At 31.8% G+C, this 25,690-nt stretch overlaps 4 protein-coding genes across 6 annotated transcripts; 2 read left to right on the top strand and 2 right to left on the bottom strand.

The window, feature by feature from the left end:
• Window positions 1–409: 409 nt before the first annotated feature.
• On the bottom strand, window positions 410–3,316 carry LOC7490177 (uncharacterized). Of its 3 annotated transcripts, none has more exons than XM_024604860.2 (2): window positions 3,166–3,316; window positions 410–958 (listed from the first exon to the last, which is right to left on the bottom strand). In XM_024604860.2, exon 2 carries the CDS (start codon window positions 950–952, stop codon window positions 608–610), a length of 345 nt encoding a protein of 114 aa, XP_024460628.1. In that variant the 5' UTR covers window positions 953–958; window positions 3,166–3,316; the 3' UTR covers window positions 410–607. The 3 variants fall into 3 exon arrangements, with proteins under 3 accessions (XP_024460628.1, XP_024460629.1, XP_024460627.1); XM_024604861.2 differs by having other exon boundaries at window positions 3,131–3,295; XM_024604859.2 differs by having other exon boundaries at window positions 3,114–3,281.
• Window positions 3,317–7,299: 3,983 nt separating this feature from the next.
• Window positions 7,300–9,172, top strand: LOC7490178 (psbP domain-containing protein 2, chloroplastic). Its single transcript, XM_002309901.4, has 3 exons — window positions 7,300–7,721; window positions 7,821–7,976; window positions 8,471–9,172. The coding sequence occupies exons 1-3, from the start codon at window positions 7,371–7,373 to the stop codon at window positions 8,729–8,731; spliced, it is 768 nt and encodes a 255-aa protein (XP_002309937.3). The 5' UTR covers window positions 7,300–7,370; the 3' UTR covers window positions 8,732–9,172.
• Window positions 9,173–11,526: 2,354 nt separating this feature from the next.
• Window positions 11,527–14,376, top strand: LOC7466764 (amino-acid permease BAT1 homolog). The gene is made up of 7 exons (XM_024605330.2): window positions 11,527–11,670; window positions 11,864–12,046; window positions 12,361–12,480; window positions 12,556–12,747; window positions 12,859–13,164; window positions 13,363–13,545; window positions 13,758–14,376. Exons 1-7 carry the CDS (start codon window positions 11,569–11,571, stop codon window positions 14,247–14,249), a joined length of 1,578 nt encoding a protein of 525 aa, XP_024461098.1. The 5' UTR covers window positions 11,527–11,568; the 3' UTR covers window positions 14,250–14,376.
• Window positions 14,377–14,462: 86 nt separating this feature from the next.
• On the bottom strand, window positions 14,463–20,754 carry LOC18100928 (lipase-like PAD4). The gene is made up of 4 exons (XM_006380333.3): window positions 20,627–20,754; window positions 20,167–20,506; window positions 15,486–16,202; window positions 14,463–15,372 (listed from the first exon to the last, which is right to left on the bottom strand). The coding sequence occupies exons 1-4, from the start codon at window positions 20,644–20,646 to the stop codon at window positions 14,578–14,580; spliced, it is 1,872 nt and encodes a 623-aa protein (XP_006380395.3). The 5' UTR covers window positions 20,647–20,754; the 3' UTR covers window positions 14,463–14,577.
• Between the last annotated feature and the right edge of the window lie 4,936 nt (window positions 20,755–25,690).

Raw genomic sequence — 25,690 nt, 5'->3', positions numbered from 1 at the left:
TTTTTTTTTGCTTCTACCATAAAATAAATGGAAAACAAACTTCAATTGCACCAGCGACTAGGATAAACTCCGACTTTGTATTTCAGCGCATCATATTTGTTCCCCTTTTCTTCTTTTGTAGCATCGCATAGGCAATATCACTAAAGAAGAATAGTGCATTCTCATAGCGCAAGTGTATGCAAAAGAAGAAAAGGCAACAAAGGTGATGCTCGCAATATAAAGTTGGAGTCGGTGTTTCTATCTTAATCCTGGTGCATTTAGAGTTTGCATTCCACTTCTTGCAAGAACCATCTCGGCTTTCTATCTCAGGGGGTGACCATGCCTCTCATTTTTGCCAGATCCGTGCACATTGCAATAGCACTTCCATTCATCACCATGGCATTGCTACCAGATGGACATCTTTTAGGTCTAATCAATAAAATTATCTTCAAGCTTTTATTCTGCTGTTTATGAAAGCATGAACAAAGGGACTTGGTTCATTAACAGTTAAAGAAAGCACCGTGCATTTTCCATGGTTTTCCCCAAGTAGTCCATCCCGACAAATCCAGTTATCCTTGGAACTACAGTTCAAATATGCAAAACCCAGTAACACTCTCTTGCCCACAATTCAAATAATTTTGATACCAACTTCTCTTAAGGAATCAATCACAGCTTTCACCTTTCCATGGTATTTCTGATTTCTGTTCAGGAAAACAGTAACAGCAGGTATATCCTTGAGCAGCAGGCGCTCTCCTAGTATCTTCCCAATCTTGGCAGCAGCTGCCACATCTCGGGTATTTTCCATGGTTGATCTCAGGGCCTTCTCCTGTGAGCTTGCAGCAGATGCTACTGTGGCTGTTGGTGAGTGGGTCACTTGGGCATTCACATACTGGTTTGTGAAATGCATCTTCAGAACATAGGGCTTCAGAAACTGAGTAACTCTGGGTGCCCTAACTGGGGGTGGAATAACCATCTGTATCTGTAAATTAAAAGCCGATAAAATCATAGGTACAGGAACAAAAAGGTCATAAATCATTCATAAATAAACCTAATGGTTTTATGAGAAGAAAAGGACACAACTCTTGTACCCAGTATTTAAATAAAATCCCAGCCAGTGTGGTAGAATGAAATGCAAGAATCAAAATTGTGTAAAAGGATAAGAAGGCTTATTAGGCAAACAAATATGTTGCCTGAGCCAGAGAACATCAACTGTTCAAATGATGGATACCATATGTTCTAAGCTAAAAGGGCAACATCCACATCATACGTGGAGATATCCAGCTACAATGATTCAGCTGGATGGCCTAAAAAAATCATTTGAAGTACATACAACTACTTTAAGTGTAGTATAGACATGCCGGTTCCAACTTCCATAAACCCATAGAGTGAGAAACTGTATGGCATTAAACCTAATTTCTCCACGTTCTTCCTATAACATATTCACATGCATTGCTCCAATCCTCAATCAGTAGAGCACTTCAATTTCCCTTTTGCACTTGTTAAACAATACCATCATGCTAATAAATTACTTGTCATCTTTCATTTCTATTGAACCATCAAGTAAGGACTAACTTTGTCTGTTGCGTGAATCAATACACAACACAGCAATACAGCATAAACATGTTGAATGAAGGAGAACAGAAAGTAGATGGATTGGTAAAACATTTCACTTTAGAAAGTTAGAGACTTTTGAAGCTACAACCAGTACAATAAATCAGTCAGGCCAATTGTCTTTCTTTATTAGAAAGACGCAAGCACACACAAATTCAGTTCATAAACTGTATTTATAGGAAACACATACTATTGAAAGCAGCAGCTTGCAACTACCATGTGATAAACAGGTCAAAGCTAAACAAATCCACAAAGCTCTAAATAAACATATGCAAAGAGACTCGCAGAGAAACAGGAAAAGCAGCACAAGCTAAAATCCAGTAGAGAGAAGCTTCTCCAAAGATCAAATAGGTCAATTAACTATTCCTAAGTGATTCACTTAATGTTCTTGTAGATCACGCTTAATCTCCATCTTTTTCTTCTCTTAAATACCTTCTACTGAACAAGTATGCCAAAAAAGACAAAAGTTTGCGCATTGGAACAAACCCATTGAAAAACAGAGAGTGCCAGACTGGTTAACAAACTACCACCGTCTTGTGAAGCATAAGGACAACCTTAAAGATGTGACTTGAGTCAGACTTGTGTAATTAAGAAAAGTATCATGAGCTAAGCTTTACTGTACACAGTCAAAGAAGAGATAGAATACCCACTTGAATTATCCAGGTCAGAAATTGCAGGATAATTCCTCTTCTAAAAGAAAAGACCATAAGCTATTTATACATTCAAACAAATAACCATTATGCTCTAGCAACAAACTTTTTTCCACTGCCAAAATAAAATGTGTACTCTCCACTAAAGTAAACTCGGACTGTATCATCAAGAGGATTTCAAGCAATTGATGACAATGGATGGTTTTGGGCCTCTTCCTCCCCCCCAAGAAAAGTGGGGAAGGACTCATTAGAACATGTCGATGGAATGTCATACATCTCATGGTTAAGAATCAATCGAAACAGTCACAGTTTTTGCAGGTTGAACTAAAAAGTAAGACTTGCAAGTGCAAATCATCCTTAAAACAATAACGGGCGTCTTACAACAATAAACACAAACTTAATGACCAAAAAATTCCAACATTATCAGCAACCAAAAAACCTAAAACATCATCAAATTCATTGCTGATCAAACAACCAATGCAATGGAGAGACAATAACTTCATCGCAAGTCACATCAAATAAAATGGAAGTTTTGTAATCTCATATTGCAGTTGCATAGAGTGTTTATAGTTCTACTACAAGGAAGGAAACCAACATAAAAGTACACAAATAAAGCAGAAACCTTTACACGCCCAAATCATTAAAAAAAAAAAACACACATATGAGACCATCTATGCTCAGGAACAAAATCCCAAAGAATAAAAAACTAAAATTTTCAAACAAATTGAAGAAAACTCTTGAAACCCATTTCATTTCGAAGCAATAAAGCGATTCTAAGCCATGAAAACAAGAACCCATTTCACTTAATGATGGTACCTTTGCTGATATCTTAATAACGGAAGCCAGTAAACACTTAATAAAAGTTAAACTTACAGTTATAGAATGAAAACCTTATGAGCAGAGAAGAAGAAAAGGAAGGTGATACCAAAGGAGACAAGAGAGCTTGTGCTGTTTTGCAGAGACTATGGAGGCTAGTTGATTACGGCTGTTGTCGAAGGGAAGGGAAATGCCCCTACTAAGCAACTGGTCTGGGAGCATGGTTTTAAAACCCAACCCGGCCTGGTGGGTATCAGACCGGATTTAAAAAAAAAAAAACAAATATATATTAAAAAAATCAGATTTTATATATAATAAAAATAATATTGTATCAGATTTTAGTTGGGCTTTATAGGTACTAAATGAATTCTCTTTTCTTTTCTTTTTTTCTCATTGGTAAGAGATATTGTAAATTAATTTATATATGAATCGAAATTAAATTTTCTTTCAATATTTTTTAAGGGCAATTATGCCCCCCTCTCTCTCTCTCTCTCTAACAATAAAACTTACTACAATTAGAATTCACCGCATTTTATAACTTTTATATAATTTTACTTAATGTTGTTAAATCTAACTTGGATTAACTTATTAGACAAGTTTATCTAGATTAATCAACAAGTTTTTATCAATCATAGATTAATCTGATTTTTTTTATTAAATTAATTTTTTATATTTTTTTTATAAAACTTAATTTAAATCAAGTTTTGGATCGATTTATTAAGTGGATCGATTTAAGTTTCTTAACTATTGATTAGCATAAGAAAACATCTAATGAATTTCTAATTATATTATTAAAAAATAAATAAATTAAATTACATATATAAAATAACATTCAAGTAAGAAATTTCTTTGATTTTCAAAACAATTTGTCATAGAAAATTTTCTATCAACAATTTAGCCTAAAAAGAAAGAAAAAATAGCTTTAATCAGCAAATCTCAGTGACGAAAATTTGAAGGACAAAGTACATGAACAACAAAAAAAGTGATAAACTAGAAGAACATAAATCAGTTACAAGTTAGTCTTGTTGCCCGAGCTTTGCTTTGGATACGGATTTATAGTGTCGATGAAGTTCTTGTAAATAGAAAAAATAATTTAAAAAAGAAAATAAGTGTAAATTCATAATATGATCTCATTTTATTTTGAAGCTACGGTATTTTATATTAATATGGTCAGCCCATTAAACTTATTAAATGCATCTTGAATCTAGTTGGGTTAAATAATTTTATTTCAGAAATTATTAAAAAAAAAAATTATATACACATAGAAAAATAATTGAATAATATTTTAAGCAAAAAAAAATTGATATATATATATTAAAGGATTGTACATAAACAACATTTGCTAGGATAATATTATTCGAAAACATGTACAAATTCAAATATATTTTATCAAATAATACTTCAAAAAGTTTCTAAATTAATTTAATGAAGACTTAGAGCCTGTTTGGCTCTGCGGTTGAACTTGCATTTGACTAAATTTCAAATTTTTTTTTTTTTTTGCTAAAATTGAGTGCGGTTTGTACTTTTTGGATCGTTTTGATGTGCTGATGTCAAAAATGATTTTTAAAAAATAAAAAAACATCATTGACATGTATTTCGGCACGAAAAGCTATTTGAAAAGCAACCACTACCACACTGCCAAACACGCTCTTACTGTGACGGCATCCGAAACACATTTATAACTGATTTATTGTGATTAATTTTAATTATATTTTTTTTAAAAAAAAAAGGTTAAAGGAGGCTAGACAATTGGCTTTGGGAGGGCTAGGACACCTAGCCTATGTTAAAAGAAGCCCAGTGAACGGGCCTGCCAAACCAGCTTTATGTGCCTGAGCTTTCTTTTTATAGTCCAATGGGTGAAGAACCCTTTTATTTTTTAGAAAAAAAAACAAAAACAAAAACAACATTTCTAGATTCTGACCGGTGGGATTTTATCCCTAAAAATTGTTTTTTTTCAAACATATTTTAACATAAAAACAGCTCAAAGACATCCATAGAAGTTTTTTTTTAAAATCTCAACCCAAAACAATCCTAAATTGATAAAAAAAAATACAAAATTAAATTAAATTGAGAAAAATTTTCCTTCTCAACTCAACTTTGATTCACTTCTTCCATCAAGATGAAGAAAAAAAACACCTCATTAAAACTCTTTTCACTAAATAAAACTCATCAGCACGATAAATAAGTTTTTTTTTGTTATTGGAATGTGAAAATTCAATAATTTTCTCTCTTTTCTCATATTTTTCATTTTATCTCTTATTTCAAACCTGAAATATAAACATGAATAAAATAAAATTTTGGATTAAAACATGTAACTATCAATCGAAAAAGATCAAAAAAGAATTCGATGAAAAAACTTAAGGCACAATTTTTTTAAAAAAAAAAAACAAAGTTTTTAATATTTTTCTGGGAACTAACTGTTCATACCATTTTTTTTTCCAAGAACTTTGAGGGTTTCATGCAGCTATATACAAGTGCAACAGTAACGATCCTTATCAAAATACTGTTCTAGACTTCACCATCGTGCTAGGAGCAACCCTCTTGAAATCCATAGGACTTTGTACTCTGTGATTTGTCTTGATTGCAACTTTTCTTTCCCCGGAGTTCATTTCAGGACCACCTGAAGGCCTTCAATATAAATGAGGTCTTAACATAGGCAAACCTTTCTTTCTAAGGTGTGGAGCCTAAGAATCAAGTAAAAATGTCAAAAATGGTTGTTATAATGTCGATTGAAAATATAAGCATCTAGGAATGTAGGGCTTGAATCCTCGACTTGAGGTTGTCTGCTAGAAATTGTGATAAGGAATCCAATTACTAAAATCTTTGAAGGGTTTTAAAAATATTTCTCAAATGCCAAAAAAGATATCGGGAATGATGAGAGAGCAATTGTTTTATGTTTTATTGGTGAGGTGGGGAAGAGGATGTTGAAAGAAAATCTGATTTTGGTTTTGAAAAACAGAAGAACTGGTCGATCGGTTCAGAAATTGTCGATTAGTTCAGTCGACAGAATACAATTCATGTTTAAATTAGAATTTTCTTGTAGTAGTTTAATTCCTTGATTGTCTAGAATTTTATGCCTATAAAAAAACTTGTAATTCAGTATTATTCAGTAGTACAAAATGAGAGAGAATAGTTAAGAGAGTTTAAAGTGAAACACTTAATAAAAATATGTCTTCCTCCTAATCTTTTTATTGTTCTTGAGTTTTTGATTTTGCATTACTATTTCTTTATCTTCTACCACGCTCATCCTTCTTCCAACAAATAGTATCAGGCTTGGTATAGTCGCATTGATGGCTATTATGACATTGCATTACAAACAAGGAAATTAAAGTCAAGTATGTGAAGACACAAGATCAAGTTGCTAATATATTCACAAAGCCGCTCAAATATGATATTTTTAACAAGATGAGAGATGTGTTAGAAGTTATGAAGAAATCAAGTTTAAAGGGGGATATTGAAAGTAACTAGATTTCAATTCTAAAAAACAGAGGAATCGGTCTATTCGTTTCTAAATCGATTGACCGACTAGAATAAGTTGAATTGGTAGACCAATTCAGAAACAATCGACCGGTTTAGTCGGCAGAATACAATTCATGTTCAGATTAGGATTTCAGTGTATTAATTTAATTCCTTGATCGTGTAGGACTATATGATTATAAAAAAGTTTGTAATTCAGCATTATTCAATAGTACAAAAAAAAATTAGATGACAGAGCTCAGAGAAAAACAATTAATAAAAATATATCTTTCTCCAAATCTTTTTTTTATTCTTGAGTTTTTGACATTGTATGATTATTTTTTATTTTCTAGCACACACATCCTTCTTTCAACAAAGAATGCCCATTTGAAAGGTGCCTATGTGAAGGCATGAATAGTAGGGACCAAAACCTCATCATGGAAAAATATTTTCCATTTCTCAAATAATGTGAAAATCTTTGTAAAGGTTACAAGCAAATGTCACCTTTGAATTGTCTGTTTTCTTTGTATGGCTTTTTTTTTTTTAATTATTATTAATTTTATTCTTATTTTTTTTTATTTGTCGGTTTATTTTTATATTTGTGCAATTAAATGAGTCAATTTAATTTTAAACTCGAATTAGATAAAAAATCAAATCAAAAAGTTTTAAAATTAATTTATTAAATCAAGTTTAATAAAAATATTAAATATTTTTTTAATTATATTAAAAAAAAAAATTCAACACGCACACGATAACGCAGTAGCCGAAGCAAAGCAAGGGCGTCTAACTAGTAATTGATGGAAGTAGACATCGTATAATGGTGTGGATGAGAAACGTCCCTTATCATTTCCATTTCCAATGGCACTGCAAGTCAACTTCTCTTTCACAAGCCACAGTCCTTGCCAACAAAACCACACTCCCAAACTTCTTTCTCCCAAAACCTTCTCTTCAACGTCATTGCCAAAAGCTTCCTTTTCAAACCAAAAACAAAACCCAGAGAGCATCAATGACTCTCAGAAAGAAACACTAATACTATCACTTGGTTCAAGCAAGAGAAGAAAGCTAAACCTCTCGGTTCTTGCTCTCCTCATAAATGGGTCCTTACCAAACTTGTCTAACAACTCCATCTTGGCTCAAGAATTGGAGCTTGCAAGATACACTGATTCCAAGGAGGGTTTCACACTCCTTACACCCTCTTCATATGTTAAGGTACTTCCTTCTCTCTCTATAAGTACTTAACTTATTAAATATAAGAACTTTTTTTAGTTTATTGTTTTGAAAGAATAGGGTTAGTTTTGTGTGAATTAGGTGGATAAAGCTGGGGCAACAGTGCTGTTTGAAGAAGTGAATAAAGGGAGTAACAATATTGGTGTTGTGGTGACCCCAGTTCGTCTCGCTAGTCTTGATGAATTTGGGAGTCCTCAATTTGTGGCTGACAAGCTTATACAAGCTGAAAAGAAAAAAGTGAGTGTTGCTTTTAAATGTAATGTTTGATGGAAATCTTCTCTATGCAATGCTGGTTTTGGTAAATGTACTGAATTTTGATGCTTTTGGTTGGAATCTGTGTTGAATTTGGTCGATTTTGGTAAAAACTGCTAAAATAAAGTTAGAATGTCATTGAAAATTGGATAAATGAGGATGAGTAGTAGAGAACGCTACTTTTTGATGTAAAAGGTTAGAAATCAAGCTTCTTTGTTGAGATTCGATAGTCCAGTAACCTGAAACTTTTATCTTCTGCTATTTTATCATGTCTTCTTTTTTTTGTCCTGCTGCTATTTTCAGGGAAGAGATTGATTTTTAAGCAATAATGTTGTAGTTATGTGTGGAGAAACAATTAGAATACCCGTTGTCTCTTTATTGTTGTGCTTAGGCATGTTCATCTATTGCTACAATTTTTCAACTAAATGAATTCGAGGAAGTTCAAAGCTTTGGTGACTATAATTTCTCTTGTTCTACAGGAAAGCACAAAGGATGCCGAGGTTATCTCAGTGGCTGAGAGATCAGGCCATGGAGGTCTGCAAGTATATGAATTCGAGTACAAGGTTGACAGCACAAGGGGAGGGATGAAGAGGATCTTCTCAGCTGCATTTGTGTCCTCTAAGAAGCTTTACATCTTAAATATTGCCCATTCAGACAAGCCAGAGAGTCCTCTTGATACTGATACCAGAACAATTTTGGAAGAAGTGATTCATTCATTTGATGCAGCAACAATGACATGACTCTATAGCCCACTCTTCTGGGGCAGTTGCTGGATAGAGCACACACTTCTTTCTTGAACCTTCAAAGCTTAAGGTAACTTCTGCATTTGTCTCATGCAAGATTTATATAAAAAATGAAGTAACCAAACCTTGCCGATTAAACGACATGGCAGCTCCTCACAGAAATGAATCCTCTCTCTCTATAACAAAAGGATATCTTCTTCTTTAAGGATCATTGATAATATCCATTCCAAACATTCTTTGCAACATTATGGATGCTGTCAATTGTCCTGGAGCAGTGGAAAGTAGAGTAGAATATTATAGCTGTTCAATTTGTTTAATATTTTATTTATTCTTGAGATTCCCCAGGCTTATGCCTGTTGGTCTTTGTAATCTGTAATACATTTTCAGTCTGGGGGCAATTTCTTAGAATGAGATTGAGATTGAAGATCTTTATGTCAATGCTCGTGGTCCTGGAAGTTTCAATGTCAAAACAGAAGATTTATCTGTATTGTTTGTTTTTCTTGAGCATGATACTGGCCGTACCTCTGAAAATTGGGAGGACTCCATCTCCGCCATGCTCAAAGCCTACCTAGCAGAATACTTAAGCATGGGCCCGCTGTGCGGGTCCTTATTTTTTCAGGAAAAAAAAAATGATATTAAAGTGATGGAAACGGTTTTTTTTTTAGTGAAAAACGATGTTTAGATGTTGCAAGTGTGTTTAGGAAAAAACAAATTAACGATTAGACAATGATGTTAGTCGGTAATCTTTTTTCAAGAAATGTAATTTTTCAAGAAATATCATGATATCTTGGAAAAAAAACAATAAGAGCACTAAATTAAATAAATAAAGATAAAAAAATTAAACCGGGTTAATAAATAAAAAAAAAATAATTACACAAAAAGATCTAAAATAAAATATGATAATTAAAAGAATGAAAGTGAAAATAAAAATAAATTGTAGGGCAACTATTTTTTTCAATTTAAGGGTTTAATTGAAAAGAAAAATAACTCAAATAAAAAAAAAATAATACATCATAAACCAGATTAAGAGGTGAGATCAAAACCAACAAAACTTTTATAAAATGATTAAGGGAAAAAATCCAAAAAATAAGGATCCAATAAAAAAAATACATGAAAAAATGAAATTAAAAGACTAAATGAAAAACCATTATAAGAAAAAAGAATATAAATTTCCGTGAGAGGGTTGCATTGATGAGAAAAATAACAATATACCAAAACATATTATTCCAAGATTATTTTGCTTATTATTATAATTATTATCATTGTTATTATAATTATTACTATCATCATTATAATTATTAATATTACTATTATTACAATCATTACTATTATTAATATTATAATCACAATTATTAATATTATTAATAGTATTATTAGTTTCATGACAAACTAGTTTTGACTTTTGAGCCACGACCGAGTTTTGGCTTGCTCTTGGCATCCCATTCCCACCAAGGGTGCTTCTGAATATCTGCAGTTGGAGAAACGTAACAAGCTCAGCACTCTTAAAAGGGACATAGGAACCACTGCTATTTTTAATTTGGTCAATGTTTCAAATATCAAGATGATTTGTCTTTCCATGATAGCCACTTTTCAGTTTACCTTTCATGGCTCAGATGAGATGGGGTAGCCGGCATGGAGTATGATAATATATAAGCGGCTTTGCTTGCTCATTTGTCTTGATCGAACCACTTTCAGTTTACCTTTTATGGCTCAGATGAGATGGGGAAGCCGGCATGGAGTATGATAATATATAAGCGGCTTTGCTTGCTCATTTGTCTTGATCGAACCACTTTCAGTTTACCTTTTATGGCTCAGATGAGATGGGGAAGCCGGCATGGAGTATGATAATATATAAGCGGCTTTGCTTGCTCATTTGTCTTGATCGAACCACTTTCAGTTTACCTTTTATGGCTCAGATGAGATGGGGTAGCCGGCATGGAGTATGATAATATAAAAGCGGCTTTGCTTGCTCATTTGTCTTGATCGATACCCTTAACAAGATTTTGTCCTGTACAACAGCCAACAGCAGCATAAAAAAAAAAAAGTTTGTGGACCAAGTCAAATCCTTAAAAGTGCTTGTGCTTACTGATTCTATGGGAGAAAAATGATCCAAAGCGAGTCCATCTCCCATGATAAAGCGATTTGGTTTCCCATTTGTTCATATTGCCAAGCAGATGTTTCTTCAAGTGGGATTAGAGCTTCGGACCCCAGCTTTCAGGAATTATTTGATGGGTCCCCATACCTACCATTTACAGAGTTTGAACAATCAATGCTTTGAGTTCGTTAACTGAACGACATGAAAGTCAAACTTTCGAAAGAAATGCAAACTAGTGATGTTCAATGGTATCCCCTGCCTGCCATGTTCGTCACCCCATGTATTGAGCAGATGGTCCACTCTGGATCGGATCTGTCAAGATGTTGCCAACCTTATTTCATCAGAGAAAAGAACCGCTCTATGCTTATACTTGTCTTGACACCCATATAATATAAGAATCGTTGAATGTGAAATGTGAAACTGGATACTAGGTTGCGTGGGAATAAGGATATGCAGCTGATATTATATTTGCTTGGAGGGAGAGCCAATAAATAAAATTTAAACATGGCAGCAGCAAACATGGACTGATATGCTTAAATTAAAGCCAAAAAGAAACTATCTTGGTAGAAGCAAGCATAAGTCAACCCTTTCTGGAAACCTTCAATGAAGGGAGAAAGTTTCATATAACTTGCTCAGTTTCATCTTTACCTAAATTGGAGATACTATCTTGGTGGGAGAAAGTTTCATATAACTTGCTCAGTTTCATCTTTACCTAAATTGGAGATACTATCTTGGTGGAATGGGATTTAGACGACCAGAGGCAGCACAAGTCCAAGAAATGGATCCCGGGGAGAAGCGACTCAATGAACTGGGATACAAGCAAGAGCTCAGAAGAGAAATGGTATTCTTGAACCTTGATTCCTCTTTGTATAATAACCTTAGATTTTGTTCTTCTTTTGTGCATGTTTTGGTAGGTTTTTGTTCTCTCTTGTTGATGGGATGCTAAAAATCTTACCCTTTTGATGGGGTTTTATTAGATTTTCTTTTATCATTTGCAGATGTACTTACTGTGTTTTTCCTTTTATTTGTTGCAGACTTTGTTCAAAACTCTTGCAATATCATTTTCAACAATGACCCTTTTCACAGGGATTACTCCCCTGTATGGTTCAAGCCTTCTATATGCAGGTCCTGCAAGTCTTGTCTGGGGATGGGTGGTTGTATCTTTCTTCACCTGGTTTGTTGGCATTGCAATGGCTGAGATCTGTTCCTCTTTTCCAGTTTGTTCCTTCTAAACTTCCTAGTCTATTCTTAATGATTCTATGTTTCAGTTGTTGTTTATGCAAGTCTTTTCCTAATCAAATTCTAAATCTGTGAATTTAATGCTTCTTCTATAAAAAGCTTGTTAGTTTTAAGAATATATACATGTTTATGACTATGAGAGGAAAGTGATCTCCTTGATTGGGATATTTTGGCAGTAATTTCTCAGAATAAAATTGAAGGCATTTCTGAAAGTTTCATGCCTGATTAAACTATGCATACTTTAGATGCAAGTTTTAGAGACCTAACATTCTCTTGGATGCAAATTAAACAGACAACCGGGTCTCTCTATTTTTGGGCAGCTCATTTAGCAGGTCCCAGATGGGGACCGTTTGCATCATGGTGTTGTGCTTGGCTTGAGACCATAGGGCTAGTCGCAGGCATCGGTACACAGGTAGTTTTCTGTTCGGTGGACTCTCACCTTTAAGAACTGAGATTGAGATGTTGATTCTTTTACTTGGTTTGGAAGGCATATGCAGGTTCACAAACTTTGCAGAGTATCATCTTATTGTGCACCGGAACAAATAAAGATGGAGGATATTTTGCACCTAAATGGTTGTTCTTATGCATGTACATAGGCCTCACATTGATATGGGCAGTGCTCAACACATTTGCATTGGAAGTAATAGCCTTCATTGATGTAATTTCAATATGGTGGCAGGTAAAAATTTATGTTTTTCGTATTACTCTTAGTCTTTTTCTTTTCTTTTTCTTTTCCTTTCTTTCTTTCTAGTGCAAAATAAAAACTATTGATTTTGATTTCTTATGGTAGGTTATTGGAGGGTTGGTTATAGTTATAATGCTTCCTCTGGTGTCGCTTACTACACAATCTGCTTCATATGTATTCACTCATTTTGAAACCGCGCCTGACTCGACAGGAATATCAAGCAAACCTTACGTAGTCGTTCTATCTTTCCTTGTCAGTCAGTATTCCTTGTATGGATATGATGCAGCAGCCCATCTTACAGAGGAAACTAAAGGTGCAGATAAAAATGGTCCTATTGCAATTCTTTCTAGCATTGGGATCATTACGGTATTTGGCTGGGCTTATATCCTAGCCCTTACTTTCAGTATTCAGGTATGTTTGGCTAGTCGTACAACTGCCCTTCTGATTCCTGTAATTTCTTTCCTTGTTAGTCAGTATTTCCACTTTGACGTTGTAATATTGTTGTCATCATCAGAAGTTATTTAGTTTAGATCCACTCACCTCAAGGAATTTGTTGGTGGGATTCAGCTGAAGTCTAAAATCTAAACTCTACTTGCAACTATTCTTCAGGATTTTGGCTACCTATACGATCCAAGCAATGAGACTGCAGGTGCATTTGTGCCAGCTCAAATACTCTATGATGCATTCCAAGGAAGATATCATAATTCTGCTGGAGCAATCGTTTTACTGTTCATCATATGGGGGTCATTTTTCTTCGGTGGGCTCTCAATCACCACCAGTGCAGCTAGAGTGGTAAGTAGTTGAGTTCTTGTAGGCTTGTAGCTTTATCAAGATTCAAGATTCAAGACTTCACAGTGCTACCTATTTGACAGCTTCGAACGTGATCTTACAGAACTGCATTTTGACAATGATTTTCATCTCTTTCTGCTAGAAAATTGACAAACAAATTGAAAAGACTGAATCTGAAATCTAACACCAAATGGGTGTGCCATTGTTTCCTTCAGGTGTATGCTTTATCAAGAGATGAAGGAATTCCCTTTTCATCCATCTGGCGAAAAATCCACCCAAAGCATAAGGTTCCCTCAAATGCAGTGTGGCTATGTGCAGCCATCTGCATTCTTCTTGGACTCCCGATCTTGAAAGTCAATGTAGTCTTCACTGCCATAACTTCCATATGTACAATTGGATGGGTTGGAGGCTATGCAGTTCCAATCTTTGCAAGAATTGTAATGGACGAGAAGAATTTCAAAGCTGGGCCGTTTTACCTAGGCAGAGCAAGGAGGCCAGTTTGCATCATTGCCTTTCTGTGGATTTGTTATACCTGTTCAGTCTTTCTTCTGCCAACTTATTACCCCCTTTCCTGGAATACTTTCAACTATGCGCCGGTGGCTATAGGTGTTGGTTTGAGTTCGATAATGCTCTGGTGGATGCTGGATGCAAGGAAATGGTTCAAGGGACCTGTTAGAAATATTGATATTTCAAATGGGAAGGTTTAAGCTGCCATCACAAATTCAACCTTGCATGTTTATATTGGGATCCCATAGTTTCAGTGTCTCCTTTTTATGTATTTGTTAGGTTATTTTTTCTTTGAAGGAAAAGGGTTTACATTTTCTTTTAGTTAAATTTCACTTGTTTTTGTTCGATTCAAGCACCGAAGAATTGCTGGCAGCAGATTTTCAAGGCATTTTTTCGCAAAAGGGACAGGCACACGACATGAATCCAGATATTGTATGGATTGATTCATATACCATAAACTACAAAGATGTTTTACATATTCATTACAAATCCTGCATGGCAATTGGCATCATGGCCTTTGAATAGGATCTATGGAACTATTTCCCTGTTCATAAAACCGGAAAACTGGGGACGGAATTGCTCCCTTTGCGATTTCAGTTCATTATAATCTTTCAGCCACAAAGAATAGCTCGAATTCTTTGCCACCACATCTATAGACACCTCCTTAGCTTCAACCAACGCTTTTGCATAGTTTGCAAAACCATCCATATTCTTCCAAAGAAAAGCCGAATGACTAGGATCCCTAGTATTCCCAACATCATCTAACAACCCCCTAGCTTCCTCCACTTTTGCCCAAAAACATGTGTCCTGAGTCAAACTAGCAAACTTGCTCCGTTTATTCTCTTCAACTCTAACATTTTTCCACCACCTATCGAATATCTGGTACCTCCTCTCTCTTCCATGGTTAATGTAATGCCCCTTACTGTGATGCATGCCTGTTCGATAATACTCAGCAATATCCAGAGGCTCGACAAGGAGCTTATAGGACTGTGAAGAATAGACCCATTTTCCATGTCTGTGAAAATCATGAGGGAGTTGATTGCTTTCCATCAAGTCGATTACGTTGTCCCAAAACTGAGCTAGCTTGTGCCGGTTCAAGTTGACTTTAAAGTCCCTTTTCGAGGCTCCCCTTCGTTTAAAGGAGTCATAGTAACCCATCTGATCATCAGACCGGTCGCACAACGCTTTATACCACTCTATTTCTGCCCTGTAAGGATTGATTCTGGACAACTTAATTGCCAGATTGGCACAGTTTAGGTTTGGTGTACGACCCATTCGCCTTGCTGCCTTTAGGCAATCTTTGGCTCGCCCTGCGACTGGTTCCTGTGCATTGATTCAAGAAGGAATGACTTAAGAAAGCTTTTCCACTTCTCTTAAAATATATTATAGCAGAACAAAGCCAAAAGAATACCACTAATTCTAATAGAAAGCATTACCTGACTGGCAATTCCCGATGACTGCAATGCCAGCACAACTCCTGCTTCATAGCTTGATTCAGGAAGCTCTCCTTCCATGGAACTTTTCCTCTCCAAAAATTGTGAGGAAATTCTCTCTACATAATCACCATACTTGAGATGATCCTCAATGCTATAGCTAGGCGACCCCGTTGCGAGCAACAAATACATCATTTTAATAACAGATTCCACGTTGTCCACACAAATTGCTCCGTCTTCAGAACAGAAAAAATAGTTCCCAAATGGCCTAAACACTCCTGTCACTGCCTCTTCCCCAGCTTCTACTAACCTTCCCAAATGAACTAACACAAACTGGAAAATCTCAGCCTCGTATTCATCATTTCGTTGGACAGCAAGCAATCCAAGATGTGGAGAAGTCATATACAAGTGCCAAAACTGTAATAGGGGTTTTATGAGGGGAGCTATGGGATCTAGTGGAGCAAAGAGTATCCGTGGCATCAAGTCATACTTTGATACAACATGGCAAAATTTGCCACCCCATCTTTCGCGAAGAATGGCACGAGAAAGGGTCTCGTTGCCTAGCAATGGAGAGCCAAAGGTGATGCACAGAACTGAGAGGTTTGGAGAATTGGATTGAAGGTAAGAAAGGAGCCAAAGAGCAGCAAGAGAGGCAGCTGTTCCACCAATGGAATGGCCTGTGAAGATAATTGACTGACTTGTCTGCATTAGCGTAGACATCTGCATACACATGTTTATTCTTGAAGATAAACAACATGATATTATACAAATTATTAGTAAAAGGATTTGTTCAACCAATAGAAATCCTTGCTTCTTTTTTTCTTTTCTTTTTGTGAGCTTTCTCAAGAGTTAACAATTCTAGAAGTTCAAGCTTCTCCAAAGTTGCATTACAGGTTGAACTGAATAGTACTTGGTAAACTATGTTGTCTCCCACTAAAATCATCTTAATCTAAATATCAAAGAAATTATAATATCAATCTAAAAACTTAGATTATTGAAAAAAAATTATATTATTCTTTAAAGTGGTATCAATAGAAATCATCATCCATTAATCAATATCACCACCATTATAACAAAAGTGAATATTTTGATTGAATTTGTTAAGAAAAAAAAATTGCAGTAAATTCATGCGTGATTAACTTTTATATATATCGTAATTCGTTTGCCCGTGAAAATGAGGGCCGGACTATATTTTTAAAAATAAAAAAAATATTAAAAACACAAAGATTTTTTACAATATTATAAATTCAAGCAAAACCACAAATCTTTAAGAAGTAACTCGATATGAATTGATGTATTTAACAAGTTTAAAGAAAACTTGGATAACCTTTTAATATTTTCAAAAATCAATGTTAAACAGTAAAATTAAAAAAAAATTAAAGTGAAAAATAAAAAAGAACATTAAGTCATGTAAACTTTTTGAACCAGTAATCCAGTATTTTAAATAAAATAAACCATCCATGAAAAAATAGCGAAACTCAATTCTCAATAAATATAATATTGAATAATAAATTATCACTATTATTATTATTACTACTACTACTATTAGTACTACTACTACTATAGGTTGACTTGAATAGTACTTGGTCAATTATATTGTCTCCAACCAACATCATCTTAATGTAAAGTTTAACGAAATTATAATATAATGTTTAGGAAATTATTTCAATAGATTGTTGAAAAAAATATATAATATTCTTTAAAGTGGTATCAATAGAAATCATCATCGATTAATCAATATCACCACCGGTATAACAAAAGTGAATGTCTTGAATTTGTTAAGGAAAAAAAAATTACAGTAAATTCCTTCGTGATTAACTTTTATATATGTACTAGTTTGTTTGTCCGCGTTTCATTGTAGACCGAACTATATTTCACTGTAGACCGAATTATATTTTTAAAAATGTACAAAAAAATTATTAAGAACGCAAAGATTTTTTTGCAATGGTATAAATTAAAGCAAGACGATAAATCTTTAAAAGCTAACTCGATATAAATTGGTTTATTTAACAAGTTTAAAGGAAATTTGGATGATCTTTTTTTATTTTCAAAAATCAATTTTGAAAGATAAAATTAAAAAAAAATAAAGCGAAAAATAAAAGAACGTCAAGCCATGTAAACTTTTTGAACCAATAATCCGGGATATTAGATCAAAAATATCATCCATAAAAAAAACAGTGAAACTCAATTCCCAACAAATATAACATAGAATGATGAATTATCATCATTATTATTATAACAATTGCTATTTTCATTGTTATTATTATCATTACTAATAGTGTCATTATTATTACAACTACCATCATTATTAATATTATCAATAAGTAATATCATAATTGCTATTAGTATAATTATCGTGATTACTATCATTATCATTATTATCGTTGTTGTTGTTGTTTATACTATTATTATAATATAATCTTATTAGTATCCTCATTATTATTATTGTTATAACCATAATTATTATTATTATTATTATTGTTATCATAATCACAATCATAATTACTATTAATATATTATTGCTGCTACTGTTGCTGCTACTAATACTACTACTATTATTATTAATAATAAATTTTAAAAACAAATATTACTATTGAAAAAAAAAACATAAATTTTATTTGAAAGGTAAAATTATAAATTATTATTATTATTATCATCATCATCATCATCACCACAATCACAATTACTATTAACTATTACTATACAATTATTACAATTATTATTATTATTATTATTAAATTTGAAAAACAAATATTATTACTATTGAAAAAAAACTATAAATTTGATTTGAAGGGTAAAATTAAAAACTATAAGAACTTTGAAAAAAAGACCAAGAGAAAAAAGTAAGAAATCAAAAGTAGAAGGATCAAATTGAAAAACATAATATATACAAATTAGAATTGAAGGACTAAATAGTAAACAAATAAAACTCAAATAAAAGAAAAAATGATCAAAATCAAAACAAAAAGGATGGATTCTGAAACACCAATAAAAAATAGAAATGGATTTAGGAGGAGTGAAACTATAAAAAGAATAAAAACAAAATAAAAAATTAAAAGAATGAGGACTGAAATAAAACATGAAAATACCAAAACAACCCTCATGGTCCTCTTAATTACACAAAATACTCATGAAAATACCAAAATACCCCCAAAAAAAGCTTCTTTTTTGTTTTTTCTAAGGCTAAAAATATTATTTTACTATACATAGAAATTGAAAAAATCTTAAATTCCCTTGTCCTTCAGCGCATCTTTTTTTTACATGGGCAAAGACATATTTTAATTGTTACGAATATTATGAAAAGTCAAGAAAGTTCTTGGTCAACAATTCTAAATTTTGTTGACTCGAGAGGTAAAAGAGTATTTTTATTGTGTTAAAAAATTAAAAAGACGCGTACATTCCCAAACAATCTTTTAATGATCACTAAGCCAGGAGAAAGGACAAAAATACCTCTATATTAAAGGCTTAAATTTAAGTCACTTAAGGATTAAGGATAAAATGGTAATTTTCCTATAACAATGCACAGTAATCTATGTATAGAGATACAGTGAAATACCCACACGGTTTAGCTTTAATTAATGTTTTAAAAAATAGTTTTATTTAATAATTGAAAGCAATAATCTTCATTATCAATTAAAGGTGTCATTGAAATTTACATATGTCCCCCTACTATACTGAATATGATAAAATATAAGTTACTCTCTAAACATTAAAACTCTTTGTTTTGGTCCTTGAAAGCTTTTGATATACAAGAGTGGTTATAGTTTTTACAGTTGCAATGTTGAAAAAAATGTTATAAATTATAGTTTTTTTATAATTCACATTTCAATAAAAAAAAATTTAAGTAGAACCATATAAAATTATTATGTATTAATTAATTAAATACTTTTAAAAATAATTTTAACCCCACCATCAAACCGACCCGACCCAAATGTAAAAAGCAATTGGGTAAAATCGTGACCCTAAAATAAAGCGATGAAACAAACGTGTGATTCCTTGAGGAGTAGTGTGTAATGACTGGATGACCCACACAGAATTATTAAATTGGAGACTTCCTTTCTGTACAGAAACATTGAACGAAGATGCAATGATGAACATGGTAGTGCCATCAATGATTTCCCACTGGTCCGTCGGTGATGCGGGGAAAATAAATAAAGCGAAGTGGGAAGGCAAGAAAATCATGGCGAAATTAAGGAAGTAGATTGGTTTTCAAAGTTTCTTCTCTGCCATGAAAAGATTCCATCTTTTATGGGAGGAAAATCAAAGAAAATGCAGGATTAATTATGAATGGAAGAAAGTTTTTGTTTTCTCTACAAGGGTAAGAAGATGAGGGGGTGAAATCCCAACTCTTTTCTGTGCCCTAATGGGAAAGAACAGCTTGGCCTTTTAGCAGCTACTGATCATCCAAAGATACTGTTCTTAGATAGCCAGAATTACTGTCTTTATTACCTTCTTTTTTTCCATTTTCTTGTGAGATTAGTTGTACGAGAGTACAGCAATAACAGTTAATTTTCAAAATATTTTAAAAAAATACATTGAAATGATTTTGATGTATTTCCAAATCAATACACGTTAACAAACAAACAGAACAGTTATATTTTCTCTGATTTTCTTTCCAACTACACAGCATATAATTAATCAACACCACGTATATCAAGGAAGATCACCATGGAAGAAAACTGACCTGGTTTTGAAAACTTGGGTCGCTGTATATATTCTCGAAAATCCTCAGCAAGGCACCTTGCACCATGACAGGCTCTTCCCCTTCATTTTGGTCATGTAAAGGAACAAAAAGGTCATTGCCAGCAACATCATGTACTGGCAAACGAACCAAATTCTTGAAACTGGGGTCTGAGCCTGATACAAATAGGGTGCCGGAAAAGGCCACATACCCAATACTTCCGACCTGATCAACTACGAAACTCTGTGGTGAGTTTGCTGTGGCGAGATTGCATAACCTCCATGACTCGGATAGCAATGGTGTGGAAGCCAAGAAATCGGCCAGCATCTCACTAGTCTCAAACCTGCCAATATTGGATGGTCACCAAGAAAATATGATTAGCCATATGAGATATAATTAATATAAGCTTAGTTTTCTAGTCAATTTCTTGTAGGAAAAGATTGGTTTGTGAGCGAGTCCTTACGGCGAAGTTTCTGTATCCATGGAAAGATTTGGCTTCTGAGAAAAAAACTGCTTGAGTTGAAAACTTGGCTTGTTGAAACATAGGAGGTTTCTCTTAGTTGCTTGTGTTGTCTGTGGCTTTGCTTTTTCTTTTTTATAAAAGATCGAGTAAATAAAAAACAAATTGGGAAAAAAGGAATTTATTTGGTCCCTGAAGTTTGTAACTTCAATCATTTTAATCCCTCTATTTAATCCACTAAAACCATGAGCACACTATCTTTTATTTAGAGCATGCAGCTTGTTTTGTTAGATTGGTTAAGATTATTTTTTTAAATTTTTTTTAGAAGTATATTAAAATAATATTTTTTTTTATTTTTAAAATTTATTTTTAATATTAATACTTTAAAATGATTCAAAAATACTAAAAAAATATTTTTAATAAAAAGTTGTTAAATCACAACTCAATCAGTGGCAAAAGAAGTACATTAATATTTTGATTTTTTTATAAGTTTTGAAAAGAACATTTCATTGTTGAATTCTTTTTTAAGTCAATTTGTCATTTTGTAGGGTTTTTTTTTTTTTTTAAGAGATGGGGTCTATCAAGCACTCACCACCTTATCTTTTATATTATTTATGTTGTTATTATTATTATTATTATTTGTGTGGTGGACTTTGAGAAAGCTGACTCATATTTTTTTTTTTTTTTTTGGTTTTAGGTTACTCTATTCATATTTATTTCCCATTTGTTAAAAATAAAAAATAAAATTATTTCCCATTGGATACACAACTTATAAACAAGAGTGGCGATGGGTGCTCCACGCGTGAACGCGGTGGCGTTCAAAGTGGGAGAAAGTTCCTGCTCCCACTTGTACGCTAAAACCTTTTATTATTCCTGGAGTTGCTTTTTAATAAAAACTTTTTTTTTATTTTAACAAGATATAGTTTAGAAAGAAATTTATATGTTGAGATCAATTTTTTTATTGGATTTTAAATGAATCATCGGTTATTAAATTATTTATACTTTGAATGATTTTTTTCAAAAATAAAATATGTTTAAATTAATTTTAGTTAACTAATACCGAGACCTGTTTGCTTCATAAAAAATAGTTTAATGTAAATCATCTTCCAAACTTTTATATATATATATATTTAATTTGTTAATTAATTTTTTATATGTTTTAATTGTTTTCTTCAATCTTTCTCCTACATTTCATCTCTTTCCTGGAAAATCACCCATGTATATATAACCTATAAAACAACTAGAATTATTACTTTATTTAAAGCTTCGTTTGTAATTGTGTTATAAATAGCATTTTATGAAAAATTTAAAAAAATTTAAAATTAATTTTTTTATATTTTCGGATAGTTTTGATTTTTTGTTGTTAGAAATTAGTTTTAAAAAATAAAAAATATATTAATTTAATAAATTTTCAAATAAAAATACTATGAAAAAATCATTACCATATTTCCAAATATTAATTAATATAAGCTTATATAATTTAAATCAAGGCATATACGGTGATGTTACAAAGTATCATTTAAGAAAAAAAAACACTTTCTAAATATATGAAAAAAACACCTAATTTAAGAAAAAATAATAATATGATAATTTTTTAATTTTTTATTATTATTTTAATGGACTCCAAAACATAATACATGACCCCAGGCCATGTCTGTCCAAGACATCAGCTTGATTAGTCAAGCCGGGACAGGCCTCTAAGAAAAATGTGATGTTCTGTTAACAAAATGTTTATTTAAAAGAAACTAAATTTTTAGTTTAGAGTGAATTAGTTTTCTAACCTAAAAAAAAATGCTCAGGCTTAATAAATTATTAAATTATTTTGGATTGTTATTAAACGCGATTTAATGTATCAATTTTAAATTATTCTTACCTCATTTTTTAAATTTTTAAGGGTTATTCTAATATGACCCAGTTGACTTGATAAATCTAAAGATAATTTGAATGATTAGTAAAAAAAAAATTTGACTTTAAAAAAATTCAAAATGGTATTTTTCTTTTATATTGAGACAATGATATATTTAGATCGACTCGGGTCCTACAGCATAACCCAACAAACTTGTTATAAGATCTTGGAATTCACTGGATTTAACAACTTTTTTTATTTAAACTGTTTTTTACTTAATGATATGATCACAAAAATAGAAGCTTGAATAATTGAGCATCAATCAAATATTGAGACGTTTATTTAAGACTGTGATAATCTCACATAAAACAAATCAAAATAATTTATGAATATCAATTTAAAATCAACCAAATATTGAATGATGAAGTTGATTAAAAAATCCAAAAAATATTCAATTGAAAAAAAAAAAGGAGATGGAATTTATTTTTTTTAAAAAAAATAACAACTTGGCATTGTTATTAAACCGAACTCAACATGTTAACTTTGAAACATCTCAATCCGACTATTTGCCTAGTCCAAGTTTAGAATTTACCTATACATGAGTTGATTTTATATTATTCAATTGATTTGATAGGTTCAAAGATAATATGAATGGCAAATAAAAGCATGGTTTGACTTTAAAAGAACTTTAAGATGACCTTATTTTTTTAAAATATTGAGACGATGACATATTAGATTAACCTGAATTTTACAACTTAATTTTTAAAACTTGTGACCCGAATAATAAACTCTATTGAATTTAAAAAAATTAATTGTTAAGATTATTTTTTATTTAATGATATGATAACAAAAATAGATACTTGCAAAAATTAAGTATTAACCAAATACCGAGATATTTGTTTAAAATTACAATAATCTCATAAAAAAAACTAAAATAAATTATGACGATCAAATCAAAATTAATAAAATATTAAAGGAAGAAACTGGAAGAAAAAAAATTGGAAGGTAGGATTTTTTAAAAAAGATAAAAAAAAAAAAAGGAAAAAAAAGATTGAAAACTAGAAAACACAATTGAGATGATCGATTCAATGTTGAAATAAACAATGAAGCACTGTAATATTATTCAACAGTTTAGAGTTTTAATAGAAAGCCCTTTTGTTTGTAAGAAAATTTTACATAAGATTCCTTTATACTAAAAAAGACTTTTTATATAAAAAATATACTTATGATTAATTAATTAATTAATTAATGTTAGGAAAATATAATTTTAAAATTCAATCTAGGAGTCAACTTGAGAGAAGGCCATGTCACATTTATTTTTATTAGTGTTCATATGGGTAGGTGCACCATAAATATAGATATTGATTATAAAAAAACAATGCATGTCTATAAAAAGTATGTGCATGGTGAGCCTGACTTGGAATATGATTGCGGATATTTTTTAAAATATTTCTCATTTAAAAATGTATTAAAACTATATATATATATATATATATATATATATTAAAAAAATTATTTTTGAAATCAGCGCATCAAAATGATCTAAAAACACAAAAAATATATATTAATTTGAAGCAAATAAAAAAATAAAAAAAATTTAAATTTTTTTAAAAATACTTTTGAAACGCAAAAACAAACATGACGAACACTTAAAAAATTATGCGTTCTACAATTAAAATCTTCACTGCCCAAAAAAATAAAAATTTGAGAAAAAAAAACACACATAAAAAAATTATAAAAATAAAATATTCGGTTGGTCACACATACAGCTGTGACAAATTGGTCGACGTTCAAAGAGGGTGACCATTGACCTGACCACACCTAGTCTAATAAAATCTTTTGTAATTAACCACTGCCATCTATTCTAATATTGTTTTCATTATCATCGTTAGTTCCATTAATGTTACCATCATTAATTATTTCTATAACCTTCATGAATATATAATAATTAGCTTTACCACTATTATATAGTTGTGATCATCCTTACCATATCATTATCATATCATAAATGAAAGAAATGGACTCTTTGTTTGTTTGTTTTCATGGATAGTGTGGGAAATGAAAGAAATTGATGTTATATTTGATTTAAAAGAATTTGGAGTTTAGTATTATGATGGTGTTTGTGAGTTTGATAGTAGTTGTTTTTTAAAATGTTTTTTATTTGGAAATATATTAAAATAATATTTTTTTTATTTTTTAAAAATTATTTTTAATATCAACACATTAAAATAATATAAAAACATAAATAAATATTAATTTTTTAAAAATATTTTTAAAACATAAAAATTAACCAATAATATCAGAGAATTGAGAACGCTTGCAATCATGAACCAATAATACTGTATTGAAGCCATGGTAGGGAGACAATTTGTCATCATTGTACGCAAAATTAGAGGCAAAAGTCCAAGATGAAGGACAGAAAAAGGGAGAGGCCTGTTCTTCGATCTTGACACGCCTCTAATGTCTACTTTTTTGGGACTATTTTTGACACTGAATTGTGATGAAGATCTCTCGACTCCAAATATCTGTCAGAACTTTTACTGACCTTTCCGAGCCATGCATGTGTTTCTGGTATTTCCGGGCCATGGTGAAAGGAATAATTCTGCCTGTAGCAAGCATATTCCCATGGACCCTTACAGAGACCTCAAAGGAGTCCCATGATGATGTCTTCATGTTATTGCGGTGGTTGCGCCAAATGTCCATATCCTCATTGTCGTACTATAATATGGTCTTAAAAGATGCTTGTTTTCTGAAAAATAGTTTCTAGAAAAATATTTTTTAAATTTTTTTGTATTTGTTTATCATTAAAAAAGTTGATCAACGGAAAATACTTTTTGGTCAATGAAAAACACTTTTCAGTCAAAGAAAAATTTAGCTTGGTTTTCAGGAAAATGTTTTTTTTTTTTTGCTGTGTTTGTTTTCCGGGAAATCACTTTCCAAACTTTCATGTATTTGTTTGCCGTTAGGAAAGTTGGTCAACGGAAAACACTTTCCAGTCAAAAGAAAATTTGGCTTGGTTTTCAGAAAAATGTTTTTCTGGAAAATTTGGGCGGAAAACATTTTCTGGAAGTTGTGAAAAATTTAGAAATGTTATTATATGCTGATTATATCAAATTTGATCCTTAAACTTTTAATTGTTGTATATATTTTGTTTTGAATATTTATTTTTCAATTTCATCTCTTAAAATTTAATTTTTATATTAACTTTGGTCCTTATTTTT

This window comes from Populus trichocarpa, chromosome 7 (assembly GCF_000002775.5).
Source record: "Populus trichocarpa isolate Nisqually-1 chromosome 7, P.trichocarpa_v4.1, whole genome shotgun sequence".
NCBI lineage: Eukaryota > Viridiplantae > Streptophyta > Magnoliopsida > Malpighiales > Salicaceae > Populus > Populus trichocarpa.
The sequence above is the reverse complement of the archived record's forward strand: the minus strand, read 5'-3'. Positions and strand labels throughout refer to the sequence as shown.

What these genes read in the sequence shown, in the direction of transcription:
- LOC7490178 (XM_002309901.4), top strand. Translation starts at nt 7,371, where the DNA reads ATGGCACTGCAAGTCAACTTCTCTTTCACAAGCCACAGTCCTTGCCAA. An exon ending in CACCCTCTTCATATGTTAAG is followed by an intron (nt 7,722 to 7,820) that starts GTACTTCCTTCT and finishes TGTGTGAATTAG; the next exon opens with GTGGATAAAGCTGGGGCAAC. An exon ending in TACAAGCTGAAAAGAAAAAA is followed by an intron (nt 7,977 to 8,470) that starts GTGAGTGTTGCT and finishes CTTGTTCTACAG; the next exon opens with GAAAGCACAAAGGATGCCGA.
- LOC7490177 (XM_024604860.2), bottom strand. Translation starts at nt 952, where the DNA reads ATGGTTATTCCACCCCCAGTTAGGGCACCCAGAGTTACTCAGTTTCTG.
- LOC18100928 (XM_006380333.3), bottom strand. Translation starts at nt 20,646, where the DNA reads ATGGATACAGAAACTTCGCC. An exon ending in ACCCAAGTTTTCAAAACCAG is followed by an intron (nt 16,203 to 20,166) that starts GTCAGTTTTCTT and finishes ATGTGTATGCAG; the next exon opens with ATGTCTACGCTAATGCAGAC. An exon ending in CATCGGGAATTGCCAGTCAG is followed by an intron (nt 15,373 to 15,485) that starts GTAATGCTTTCT and finishes ATCAATGCACAG; the next exon opens with GAACCAGTCGCAGGGCGAGC.
- LOC7466764 (XM_024605330.2), top strand. Translation starts at nt 11,569, where the DNA reads ATGGGATTTAGACGACCAGAGGCAGCACAAGTCCAAGAAATGGATCCC. An exon ending in AGATCTGTTCCTCTTTTCCA is followed by an intron (nt 12,047 to 12,360) that starts GTTTGTTCCTTC and finishes CAAATTAAACAG; the next exon opens with ACAACCGGGTCTCTCTATTT. An exon ending in TCGCAGGCATCGGTACACAG is followed by an intron (nt 12,481 to 12,555) that starts GTAGTTTTCTGT and finishes TTGGTTTGGAAG; the next exon opens with GCATATGCAGGTTCACAAAC.